This window comes from Trematomus bernacchii, unplaced genomic scaffold (assembly GCF_902827165.1).
Source record: "Trematomus bernacchii unplaced genomic scaffold, fTreBer1.1, whole genome shotgun sequence".
NCBI classification, from domain to species: Eukaryota; Metazoa; Chordata; class Actinopteri; order Perciformes; family Nototheniidae; genus Trematomus; species Trematomus bernacchii.
In genome coordinates, this window is record NW_022987828.1 from 8250032 (window position 1) to 8263321 (window position 13290).

A 13290-nucleotide genomic window follows, 5' to 3' on the forward strand; every position below is an offset into this window, starting at 1 on the left:
TTTCTGAGTAATGACCTTGGGGGAAAACAACTGTGATGTGTGGTCAATTATTCTGGCTGGTACTGAGCCAAAGAGCTCATCATCCATTCCTCAGACATCTTCTTCAACCTGCTTAAGACCATTTCATTACACAAATGGACTGACACATTACAGTCAAGTAGAGGTCAATGAAAATGATCTATTGTGATGGCGTGCCTGCAAAACAAATCAGCGATGATTGTGATGTTTAGGTTATTTAAAGCTGTACATCTAAAATTCATCCAAATGTCATTGCTGTGTTTTCAAGGAGAGCCATGGCTGCAAAATGTGACAATCTTTTCAGACTACTTGGAAGTACTCAAACGCAATGATTGGTACTTTATTCACTCTTATGGCAGCATCACCATGGTAACAGCAATGAAGCCTGGCTCCTTGAGTTTTGATTCTGAATACCTCCTGACTCACAGATGGGGGGGGGGGGGGGGGAAAGGGGGAAGAAAAAAAAAAAAAAAAAAACCCTCCTCCCACCTGATGAGGGAGATGTCTGGGTGCTTGTGTTTGTTACGGGGATTATGGGCTCTGCTTCATTTGCATTGCAGACCCAAAAGAGATAAAACCCTTTAAAAAGAAATCAGCAAGCAGTTGACCACAAAGCTAATCTCCATATATGGTCTACTTCAGAAAAAGCAATTTCCCTCTCATTAAATGGAAGAGGACAAACAAGTGTCTGCCCACATCCATATTCCTCAGCCTGTTACTGAACATCTCCTGTTGTTCATGGTGTGTAGACGGATCAGGATAACAGTGAACTGGCACTGACACTCACCAGATCCACGCCACATCTCAGCGAGGTGGCAGTCGGCCTCCCCCGGCTCCTTGCACAACTCCACCACGTCCCGGCACAGTGTCTCCGGGGTAACGGGGACCTCAGTAAAATGCTGGTCATTGTTACTGAGGTATACTGTCAGGAACATCTGGGGACAGAGAGAGAGAGAGGCATTAGATAGAGCTAAATAACAATAAGAAGTGTGTATCTGGTCATACTATCACTTTTCAGACGGGGAATGAGTAACATTGCAGTCTTTATCCATCTGTTAAATTGTAGCATTTTGTCATTCATGCCTCGTGATTTTCCGGTTTATCAAACTGCTTTAATCAAACATGGCAGCACATTTATATTTAAAACACATATTTACTTTAAGCATTTAGTGACCATTGTGGGCAAAAGAAGCCTTGCCACCATTTGTAACAGTGATAGTACAGAGGCTTTTTCACTGATTGTTTTGTATAAAATGTTATTCAAGAGGGAATTCTGCTGCCTCTTTTAGAATATTTCACAGTGCAAAAGCATTACATGGCAAGACATCAATCTGGGACACTCATTTCATTTCTCTAAGCTCACAAGCTGTATGTAAAGAGTTCAACTGGCTATTCATTTAGTACAGTTGGCAGGAGTATATGGGAAAAGAATAGAGACTGTGGGCCAGATTTTTTATTGATTGAGATAACAGTCATTTTATGAGGCAGTGCAAGACGTTTAATATCTCTCTCTGCATGTTTCACATTGTACTGCTGCAGTCTCATTCCATGAGCATTTCAAATTAGACTTTTGCTGAGTTTCAAGTTACACAGAAATGTTACCAGGTTTAGCCTAATAGGATGTTCATACTTATTCAGAGTCCTAAGAGTCACATGTTAAATCCTCATTAGAAAAGAGGTGCATGTCTGAAAGGGGCTACAGAGAGCAGTGTGTTTCCCAGTCCCCGTTCCTCTGTGTCAACAGAGAAATCACAGGCCAGCTCCCAGAATTCCATTTCACCCAACGCCATCTAACTGCTAACTAGTGCTGTCACCACTGTGAGAGATCCCTCACTCTCAACACACACACACACACACACACACACACTTTAAATACCCCTGCCAAGCACACTCATCTCAGACAGCCCACTGAGGACTCTGGCAACGCTGGATGTGTATGTTCGTGTTAGGCTGACAGATAGTAGAGAATGGTCAAGGACTATCAAGAAATGGACTCAATGAAGATGTCATTGAAGCGGAAAGTGAAAGCCTTAAGCTACTACAGGAAAAAACACTTTGACACTGAGCAGAAAATAGAGCCGTCATAGAGTAAGCATCCCAAAGGTGGAATTCATGTCTCAATTCGAATAAAACCACAACACATTATGTATTAAAAGTAAACACATTTTTTTGAAGGATTCTCAAATCAATACTCATACAGGATATTGCCCACCTTAATAGTTATAATAATAGGTGTTGGGAGTCCAGTTTAATAAAAGAAAGAAGGCCTTTGTCAAACTAAAGCCTTGACAGTCAATTTTAAAATGGACATCTGGGAGTCAAGTCATATTCTGCCTGTGTGACACCAAATACACAAACACCGACAGTAAACAGGAAGTGGAGAACCGTGACACTGTGTAATAATATACAGATGCATGCTTAAGAGGCTTTTAGGGCAAGCTGGAATATACTCCCATCTGTAATCTGATCACACGAAAGGAGAGTGAGGGCTGTAAAAGGCTGTAATAAAACTAATATTGTGACATAACATAGGTGCCCTGGGGCATGTCACACAAACACACAAACGTATTAAACTTTGGTATTTAGCTTTAGGTTTTGACACAACACTATGTCTACACAGTGACTCCAATAGAAAAATAGCAGCCAGAGAACTAGAATTACCTGGAAAGTGTCTCATTGTTAGAATTGTATTGTGAGCTTCCTGAACATCCAGGTTGGACTGACAGGTTTTTTCTAAGCATGCTGCCGTGAACGGCTGTGCCTAAGGGGCCATGGTGGGAACATCAGGTCAGCAGGGTCACGAGTACAAAGGGGCTTGAGGGGGCGAGCATGCAGAGCAGCTGCAGCCAAAGAGCAGAAACAAAAGTATTTGAGTAGCTTTTGAACTGAAGGTTGCACTGAGCAAAAGCACAGCAGCCTTAAGATAAGTGGCTTTATCCCCCTTTTCTTCTTCAAATGAAGCTTACTGAGTGAGTGGGCAGGGGACACCTTTCCTTAGCAACATCATTGTATTGTATCACAACCGGAAAAGGTTTTTTTTCCCTGTGATGAGGTAAGGGTGCAAACAACGGGCAGCGCTCTGACTCAGAGGAGCTGAGTCAACTGGTTTGTTCCTAGGGATGCAAATTGAAGATCCCCATCAATAGAGCGAATCAGCAGTGAGTCACCCTTTTCAGTAATCTACAGTACAGAACAGAAAGCTGTAAATAGACATTGCCCTTCTGTGTTCCTCACAGGCCATACAGGACCTAACAGCTCTGTGGTGAAAGACCACCCCGGAGAATAAAGCCGAAACATTTCCTTTCCTGTCTCCTTATCAGAACCGTTTTACTGTTTGTGGAAGCTGGGAACTAAAGGGGAATCAGTAAACATAATAAATTGCACTGTCAGGGTCAGTAATTAAAATAAAACCTCAACTGGCATCAATCTCATGAAGCCTGCTTTTAGCAAAAAAAAAAAGCCTTCAGAGATGAGCGCAGAGCCGCTGACATCATCACAACTTCCCAGCAACGTAGGACATTCAAATGACCCCGTTCATATTTGGAGAGTGGAAGAGAGACAACAAAGTGAGGGGGGTGGAGGGGGGGGAGAGCGGGGCTGAAAGAGAGAGAGAGAGATGGGAGGGGGGTGGAGTCTTGGGGGTGGCAATACCTACACTGAAAGCCAATTCTCTTCAGCACTAAAGTTAATGATCCAGGTCCACCACTACCCAGGCCCAGCCTCCATCTGGATGAGTTAGCACTTTGCTGCTGACCTTCATCCACCCAATGCGTGCGGTCGCTGCTTAAAGGCTAGGACACGCACACATGTGCAACATATTCATAATTAATTAAACCAATCAGGAACATTTGCATTCATCTTGCATATTCTTATTGCTTAGTTAATGAATTCATATTTCATTATTATCATCAGCAGAACATCCACTTTGGCTTTCCATTGTTAGCAGACTAATTATACAACTTATACACATTTCTATGCAAAAACAGGTTTATTACGATATATCAAAAGTCTCCATAATGCCCTGTCCTACTGCAGGTGAATTTCCTCAAATGACCATCCTAGAGAGACAGGTAAGAAGAGTGCCCTGACCCCCCCGTTTTGGCCTGAGCCAAACAACTTGAGAGTTCATTCAACATTAATTGATACAACAGCGGGTAAAATGAAACGGTTCAATAACAACTTGATAGTACAAAACAGTGGCACAACATCTCACCAGAAATCCCCGTCTCAGGTAACCTTACACTAACAGGGCGCTGAAGTGTACCAATGTCTGACATAATTGTGCTTCACTTGCCTTCTGTCTATCAGAGAGGGTGACAGAAGCTGCTGAATTGCACTTCCTGCCTACCTGAGACAGGGCGAAGAGAGCGCCTTGGGGAAGGAGACGGAGACGAGCTGCTGCAGTTCGCTGTTATAAAAATATATTTCTAATTCGATCACAGCCTCAGCTAAGTCAAAGCTGTCTCTCAGAGTTTGGCCCTGGGACAGCTCAAAATTGCAAACTGACAATTGTATGTATTGCAAAGAGATGCGTCTGTTAACACTGCAGCCTGCACTGTAGAAACTTTCAAAGCAAAGCAGCTATAAGGCTAGGCCATTGGGGCTATATCTCAGGGATTAAGTTCATCCGCTATATCAAAATATAGCCTTTCAACAGACCACTGGCTCAGTATAACTATAGTAAGCTTAAATTCAATAGCCTGCAGCAAGGCTACATACGCTACATCTTAAGTTTAAAAGAGAATATTCTTCTGGGTAACCAACGCCCAAGAGCAGGCAGGTGTTTATATTCATTGCTCACATTTAAGTGCCTGGTTTGTGCTTTTAAATCTATCAAATGAGGTTCTGTTATGATATTGATAGAACACAAAAATACAGCCTCGAGGGTTATTTGGCACATGCTTAAGAACATCTTTTCTGGACACAGAACAGGAGTGTGTGTGAGATGAAAGGCAATGACATCAAACCCTCAGACCAAAGACATTGTAATAAGAACACATCTTTGAGAGAGGGACTGCAGCTGGCAGCACATACTTGACCTGCCCTGCTGAAAAAAGCAGAGAGCTTTGAGAGAATAAGAGACGGGGAAAAACAAAGATATCCTTTAACAGTTGTTCTGGGTTATTGCATGGAAACAGGGTCCTTTGTCAATAATTCTCTCCTGTATGAAATTAAACAAGGAGGAGTCCCTGTGGGGAGGTTCAGGACTATAATGCGGGACACTGTACACTGAAGATATCAGCTACAAAGCCTACAGCCTCTTAGTTGCTGATTTGGCTATTTACTGTGCCATTTGGATCTCATTGCTATAGAAGCAGATGCCATATATCGCACGCCTAAAAGGGAACAGGCTTTTCGAGCCTCTTAAGTTGTGTAGACAGAGGACTCTGACATGAGACTTGAGTTTAAAGATCAACACTGTAACCGTAGCCAATTACAGGGAGGAATGCTCTGCTGGTGTGGGAGAGCGGCACTCCCACTGATCGCCCAGATAACATGTGCAGCAGTGGAAAGAAGTCTTGATAGAAGGGAAAAAATGAGAATGATCTTTTGGTGACGATGCTTCTGACAGCCTATAGGAGTACATGAATCTCAGTGTCCCACCTTGAAAGTCCTCGCTCTCCTTGTGAGGGTCATTTCTGCGGCATGAGGCTGTCAAGATCATCGTCTAAATGCAATTGGTCCCATATTGAGTTAAGACTGATCCAAACTGTCTGCCACTGCAGTTTCCCATTTCCAGGAATAGACAAACAACAACGGATTGTACTGTAATGGAATTACTCTGCAATGTCAGGGTGACAGGCAAATTAAAGAGCGTCCTGTTACTGAGAATTCACATCAATACAACTACAAACACCCACAGCAATGTTGGACATAAATTCATTATCTTAAGCTTGCTGTTTAAATTAAATCCGATAACATATTCTTATTGATGTTGGCTGGGGATTTCTTATTCTCAAATCAATCCTTACTATAATAGCTCAGTCATTTTGGTTCATAATGTTTATCTTGTTCAACATGGACATTTACGAAATTCTTCCGAAACACTGATTGTAACTAAAAAAAGCTAAAAGATGAATTGCATTACAGATAAATCAACAAATTATTTATGTAATTAACTTATTTATTGTTCAGAATATACTGTATAGATATAAAAGAAACTAATTCACAACTCAAATAAAAGCCCAAAATGTATATGGCCTGTTTAATCTAACTAACATATGTATGAAGTTTAATACTGTACATACAATTAAATACTTATAACAAACAACCAAAAAATGATTGTGGTGCAGATGGGACGACAAAGGCTTCTTTTTCTCTGCAAGTAGCATTACATGTATTTTCGGCTTGTCAAAGTGTTGCATAGTCTGTTTAATCTCAAACAAAGAACCTGTAAACCCATGCGTCGCGTGTAATCAGGTTGACCTGATTGCAACCTCCTGCTGATAAAAGACTAATAAATATGTATAAGTTATGTTAATTTCTCAGGCTGTAAAACTTTGCTTTTAAGTGAAGGCAAAGGTAGTATAATATAAGCAAGCTAAATAGTTTCAGTGTTTGTTGGAGGCACAAGGGAACAACTTCACATTGACACCAACTTTGGAAAAGCTGCATTATGCTCAATAAAAGAGCCCAATATTCAAGTGTGTTGATGAATATCTATGAATTTACTATATATATGTACACTTTCTAAACCTTCCAGATGTATCCCTGCCTTGAAGGAGCCTGGATGTAGTCAGATCCAATGAGGCAGAGTGTCAGACAGGCTTGATATGATACAGTGGGATTGACTGCCATATACAAAACATCTACTAGGAGACTGGGTAGTGTGAGGCAGGGTGACAGCAGATAAGATAACAGGGACTATATCTTTGACCATGCCTGAGGGGTCTCACCTTAGGGGCCTTCTGTCCACACACACACACACACTTTCAATTACACGTTTTGCTGTGGTAAGCAAATGACGCAACTAGGTCTTGTTGAGGGAGTCACCTCTGAATCTGATTACAGCGGGTTTGTAAGACACTGCAGCATCATCTTCTCTCTGCCACAGCCTCAAAAGTTGACACTGTTCCAGCATAGCAGTCTTTCAAAAAGGCGAGGCAGCAGAAAACTCCCCAATGTGCATTATGCATTATTCCTCTTCATCTCTCTCTCACACTTTCTTTATGCTGCATTAGGAGGGATGACGGGGTGAGGGAGAAAAGGTCAGGGGTAACAAACATGAGGACACGGGCGTTATCCGAATGCACAGTAGCTGCAGAAAAACACAAGCAGCTTTTACAACGCACTGAAGCTGCAGAGAGCTGTGACTCTTGGATCAGGACAACCTCTTCTCTCCGTCTGCACTGCAGTACTTACTACTTAGCCTATCACTTTACGATCTGCACAATAGCTTTCCATTCCAGGCCTATACGAGACCGTTCCAACTCGCGCTTATCTGACAGATAAGGGAAATGGCAGTCAAAATGAATCAGAAGGGAGTGGATGTATCCTTTTTCCAAGCCTTCTACAGTTGGATGAGATAATTCAGAGTAAAAACAAGGCCGCAGCAAAGTTGAGACTATTTCAGATAACATACACAGACTTTGCTATTTAAATAGTTTGTCGGCTTGTCCGTGGTATACGAGTTTACTGTATGCAAAACTCATCTTTCTAACTCATAAAGTAAACTAAAAGCCAGCAATTGAGAATGTGACAGGCACACTAATTGGCATCCTTGAAAAACGCCCACTTTGTTGGTTGTGTTGTATCTGTCATGTGCTAAAGAGTCTTTGTTGAAGCAGGAGAGCGGGTGATTGGAGGAGGCAGACTACAAAAGGTCTTTTCCAATGAAGGAACATTTCCAGGAACTGTCTTTTTGTCCACTTTTTGACCAAAGGAACTAGAGTCTAAATTTAGTTCCTGGACAAATTGTTTTAGTGTGAACAAAAGTCCATGGGACAGGGGTATAACTCCCAGAGCAGCAAGCACTGGTTTCCAGTAGTATCAATATTAGGACTACATAGGCTGGAATATCAATACATGTCTGATATTCAAACAAACCAACGTGACATGTATTCAAACATCAGGGTTGCACAGCAGTAAATTATAAAGAATAATGCAACAACTGCGATGTTATCTTGTTAAATGAGAAAATGGACTGCTTACTGTTCTCATTATAATATACCATATCCCATTGGCTCTTCAGATTTGGCAGGAGGGGAAACAAGGTGTTATTGATGTGCTTCTGCCGTGGGAAACTACAATGTTCTGCACTACGAGATACAATAAGCGCATCTACTGTAGTATCTATCTCATACTTTGTTTGTTTCTGTGAACAGCCGAATGTTGTGTCGACAAGGAATTGGATAGCTTGTTTCCTTTTGTAAAGGATGGACCAATGTATCCTAAACTAAAGGAAAGTATAAAGGAAGCATTGAAGCTCCTTTCCTATCATCTAGTATCCTAACTGCTCTTATCACCACTTAAGTACTTCCGGATCATTTTACTCAGTAAGAACCTGTCTAAGCTAAAATTGACAACTCGACCACAACCTCCAAGTCCAAGCTTTAAGAAGAAGAAGAAGATGGACCTTTATTTTTATCTTAGTTCCTGGGAATATGTAATGATAAAGGGTCACAAGCTGATTCCCTGATCACCCTGGCTTCACTTCTGAACCATAACCGCAGTGTTCCTAATAGTTAGACCGTTTCAAATGCTGTCGCTGCTTGAACAAGTGTCTTTCTGGAGTGTAGTTCGGCTTTTCACCTTGATTCCCCCGGATGGGAGTCACTCAATACTCTATGGTAGGTAAGTCAATACCTGCTCAGGTGACTCATGTGTGCTTCCTTTCAGAAACCGAGCTAATGTAAGGCTGGTATTGTAACATTAGTGTCCTGCAGTCTAACAGGGTGCATCATAGAAATCTTGTAAAATAGCGTCATTGACTCAGCAAAAAAATCTTTGTTCTGCCTTGTGATGAAATCCTGCTTGTTAACATTATGGTATATTGTTATAAGCTTTCTTAAGAAAATACAAACTATATAAAATTACTAGCTTGTTAAGTTGGGAGAGAAGTGTATTTTGACACTACTCTTTTGGGCCTATACAGTCAAATCTAAATATATTCGTATTAAAATAAAAGTCAAAACATTGCCCTTGTGAGTCCTTGGCTATCATGAGGCTGCTTATGTAACCACATCGTACTCTCCCACAAGCTACACACAAAGCCTATGGTGGCCACAGAGAAAGCTTTCTCATGTTTCTGTTGACAAATACAGCTAAATCAGGCTTTCCAGAGCATCATTTCATTTTTCCCACTACAAAGTCTAGCAACAGAGAGATTTGTTGTGGTATAATTGAGACATGCGTGTGGTCAAAGAAGGCAAAACTCAATAATGCAGGATGGGCACAAAATAGTTTATCTGCTTGGAAATCTACACAGCAAGCAACTTATGTCATGGGAAAGGAATGAGGAAGTGATTTATGCCTGCAACATTTGACGGGAAAAATAATGCAGGAACTCGCATGTTAACAGGTTTGGGTTTCTGTCACTGTATGTTGCCAGAGCATTGTATTGAATATAATCAATATTAACAAAAAGGACAACATTATATAAGCTTAAAAACCAGCAGACAGTCCAAGACTAAATGTGTCATTAGTAACTGTCGACAGTCAAAGCCTAGATTGAGAAAACCTGATAGTAAATAAGGGGTATACGAGTTATATCTTCTATGGTTCAACAGAGGGTGAGCATGCCTTATCAGGGTGCTGCCACAACACTCACAGTCAGGCGCACACACAATGTGCTCTCCACAACAAGCTGTAAAAGAGTCCCTGCAGCTCATTGTGTTCAGAAAACAGTGACCCCTTATTTACCATCCCAGCAGTAATTACGACACTACATTCTCACTACCCCCGAGCCCCTGGCATGTACCAGCGGGGTCATGGGCTATGGGTGTAATTTCTAAGACAATACCTCACATCAGACGTGGATATATAGAGGCCATTTTGTGTTTATCAGGCCAACACCAGAAGCTGTATCCCATTCAAACACAACAAAACACACACACAGATATTCTCAGGAGTCAGAAATGGGATAAAGGGGGCGGTTAACAAGGTCTCACAAATCTTGTTTGAAAGAGTTTAAGGGTGACATGTATATTAGTTTCGACAAGATGGGAGCTTGGTGATACCAAATAACCATTTGCCAGGAGCAGACTGAGGTCATGCACCAGACAGATAGGACTCTGTCTCCACAGCTAAGATGATTAATTCACTGATCAAGCTGTTTTACTGGAAGCACCGGTCGAGGCACAGACGGGTATCATTAGTAGAACCTGAGACATACTACCACACAGGATTACACTGGATTTGTCATTAGTTGTTTACATCTTTGTAAATTAAGTGTACAGTCTGTGCATCGTACAGCATGTGATTTAACATAACACAAAGATATAGAAATAACCAGAGAAGCTGAGGCAAAAACACAAAACACTGCAGTGTTAACATTCAGACAATGGCTGTTCTTTCCTCTTCAAACTAAAAAGCCTGGCAACTAATGCTAAACCGGCTTTGGTTTTTAAAAGATTAGTTTATTAAACTATTAGCCGATCAAAATAAATTAACCAGCAAATATTTCGACAACAGATTAATCATTTAAGTCGGTTACCAAGACGACATGCCGAGCATATGGTTCCAGCATCTAAAAGGTTGCTGCTTTTCTTTTTTAGATCATATATTAATATACTTTGTTGGTACAATTGAAGGATGAAAACAAAAAGCAATAACAAATGTCCTTGAACTTTAATTTATACGATTTAAAAATAAATACGATTATTTTGCTGGGTTGAACGCTTACTAGTTACAAATTCAGCCACCACTTCTTTGAACTTTGCACCCTTGCTTGCATTCCTGCATTATTAAAATAGAAAAACATCTCTCAAATTCTAATTGTTGGGAAGGTTATTTCTCTACTGTGAGCACATACAGACTGTCCGCTGTTCTCTCTCTACATACATCAAAGAAGTGCTGAGAGAAAGAGGCTTTGACTGCAGCAAGATAAATGGACCTCTGATGATGGTGATGGTGATGATGGTGATGACATGGCAGGAGTCCAGAGCTGAGGTTAGCTTAGTGCCATCCAGACTTGGCAGGTGCCCCCTGCTTGTTGTGTGTACTGAGCAGGATCATGGATGTGTATAAAACTAACAGAGCGTATAATGAATGCCTTAACGGAGTTACGTTAATGACTATGTTGTCAGGTTAATGTAAACTGTCCCGAGACAGGTTATAAAAGGTAGTTTGACGCAGGGGACTCTGGCTGGTTTACATGAAGGTAGCTTACAGTAAGAGACCGTATGCGTGGAAAGCAAATATATGACATAACCTCATACGCAGATCACACACTGCTGTCACACATGGTGAACTTCACAGCAGAAACCTGTGCTGTCAAATTCTTAACACAAAAGTCGCAGCCGCATCAATTTGCAGCGTCCATTTAAATGTCCAGGTAATTCACAATGCAGGGTAAGTGCGGTGATATCATGTCGAAAACAGCAATACAATGCGAAAGGACAACGTTGAAACTTGTAGCCAAGTAATTAAAACATGAACTCACCGGCATCATTTTAGCTTCGTACCGCATTTAGCTAACCAACACAGCATGAATCCCCAACTCGCAGTTTCGACGAAAGCTGTGGGACTGGCGATCACTTTAATCCCAGAGCCTAAAGCCGCGATGGGCAAGGCTACTTTCTCTCACTTGGGGGTCCCGTCCTGCATTCAAAACAAAGCACTTCGTTATTTCATAAGTCCAACCAAAATGCACACAATATAAAATACATGAATAGTATCCCGTGTCGAGGACCTGTTGCAACAAATAACACAAGGCCTTCCCGACAAAAGTTTCCCTTGTAGTTGTGTGAGCATCGAACTTTAAAACTGCTCGTTGCGAGAGGGAGGCAAAGCTAAAAACCCTCACCTTTTGTAACAAACTAAAGGTAAAATGTATCATAAATCTATTCAGCGATTCTTTGATTATTTTATTGTTTTTGCTTACCCAAAAACGCCAAGGTAATCAGCCCGAAACTTCGTTGACAGACAGTGTTGCTCGGCAGCTCACAGCCTATCCCAGAGTGACGTATCGGGAGGAAACCATAGGAGGAAACTCATTCCAGTTTGGAATTCAAGCTCCGCCCCCATTTGGAACAGAAAACACCCCCAACGGCTAGATCGGTACACACTGTAGCATTTACACTCGCATGAAATAAAAGTTAATTATCTACTTAATTTGTATCAAATCATTCAGTTGGACAGAAATATGTTTTAGATGCAAATTAAACTTACATTAAAAGTGAAGATCAACCTGAGTTGAAAAGGCAAGAGGTCTCACTCTGCTCGTATTTTACAAGATGAAAGTTAAAGTTTGCTTTCCTAGTTCGGTTAGCGTTAGGTTAGAACGATTTTGACTGATTCAAACTTGATGGATCAATAACTCAAACACAAAAAATTGTCAAAACACAAACCTCGTCTCTTAAACAACAATAGTAAGGTACACAAGGAGTTTCAACCTAATTTCTATCAAAACATGCCGATAGGCTTTGTCCTCCCATAGACTGTAGGGTCCTAAAGATGGAAAACTTATATCTGCAGAGTGCGCAGGGACCGCGTCTACAAAGTAAACCGCCGAAAAATGATAAAAATCAAATATTACATAGCTTCCATGTCATAAAGTAAAATTCTACTAAAATCATCATCATAAGTAAGTCACCGGATTAAGCTGAACCGCTGCAGCAGAATGGTTTGTTGATTGTATTACTGGTGGGAAACCAGTAAAAAAGTAGGAACAGGAGCGTTAATGAGCTACAGCATTGCAAGTATGAAGTATGTTATAAGTAATTTAACATAGATATATTGTAAAATAAAAATTATATTGAACAAAGCCAAAAACAAAAGATGTGATTCTTGGGTGTTTAACACTGGGCACTCCCATTTAAAACCAACGCTTTGAAAAAATACGAAAAGCGCACATAATACGCGTGTAATAATTCTGTTTTTATGAACACTTTAAAATAGTGGCGTATTGTGGCACTGTTCGCTTTGCATAAGCCAGTGCAATTGTCACAAATTCATAACAAACGTCAAAACGCTTTCTTTTTTTTCAATCAAAGCCGTGGTTATTTTCATTGCTTTCATGTTAGGGTTATGAATTAATTAATTAATAATTGTATATTTCTGCTATATCTTTGGAAAACAACTAAACTACAATACTACACAACCAAGAATTGG

The 13290-nt window shown here is 40.8% G+C and overlaps 1 protein-coding gene across 2 annotated transcripts in view; it reads right to left on the reverse strand.

Annotated features, from left to right (window-relative positions):
• Positions 1-12161, reverse strand: part of tp53bp2a (tumor protein p53 binding protein, 2a) — a 29492-nt gene extending 17331 nt beyond the window's left edge. For both annotated transcript variants that reach the window (XM_034152184.1, XM_034152183.1), the window contains exons 1-3: positions 12062-12161; positions 11621-11778; positions 806-953 (exon numbers count right to left, since the gene is read on the reverse strand). In XM_034152184.1, coding sequence (XP_034008075.1) covers positions 806-953; positions 11621-11647 — 175 coding nt within the window. In that variant the 5' untranslated portion in view covers positions 11648-11778; positions 12062-12161. The remainder of the gene's footprint in view (positions 1-805; positions 954-11620; positions 11779-12061) is intronic.
• Between the last annotated feature and the right edge of the window lie 1129 nt (positions 12162-13290).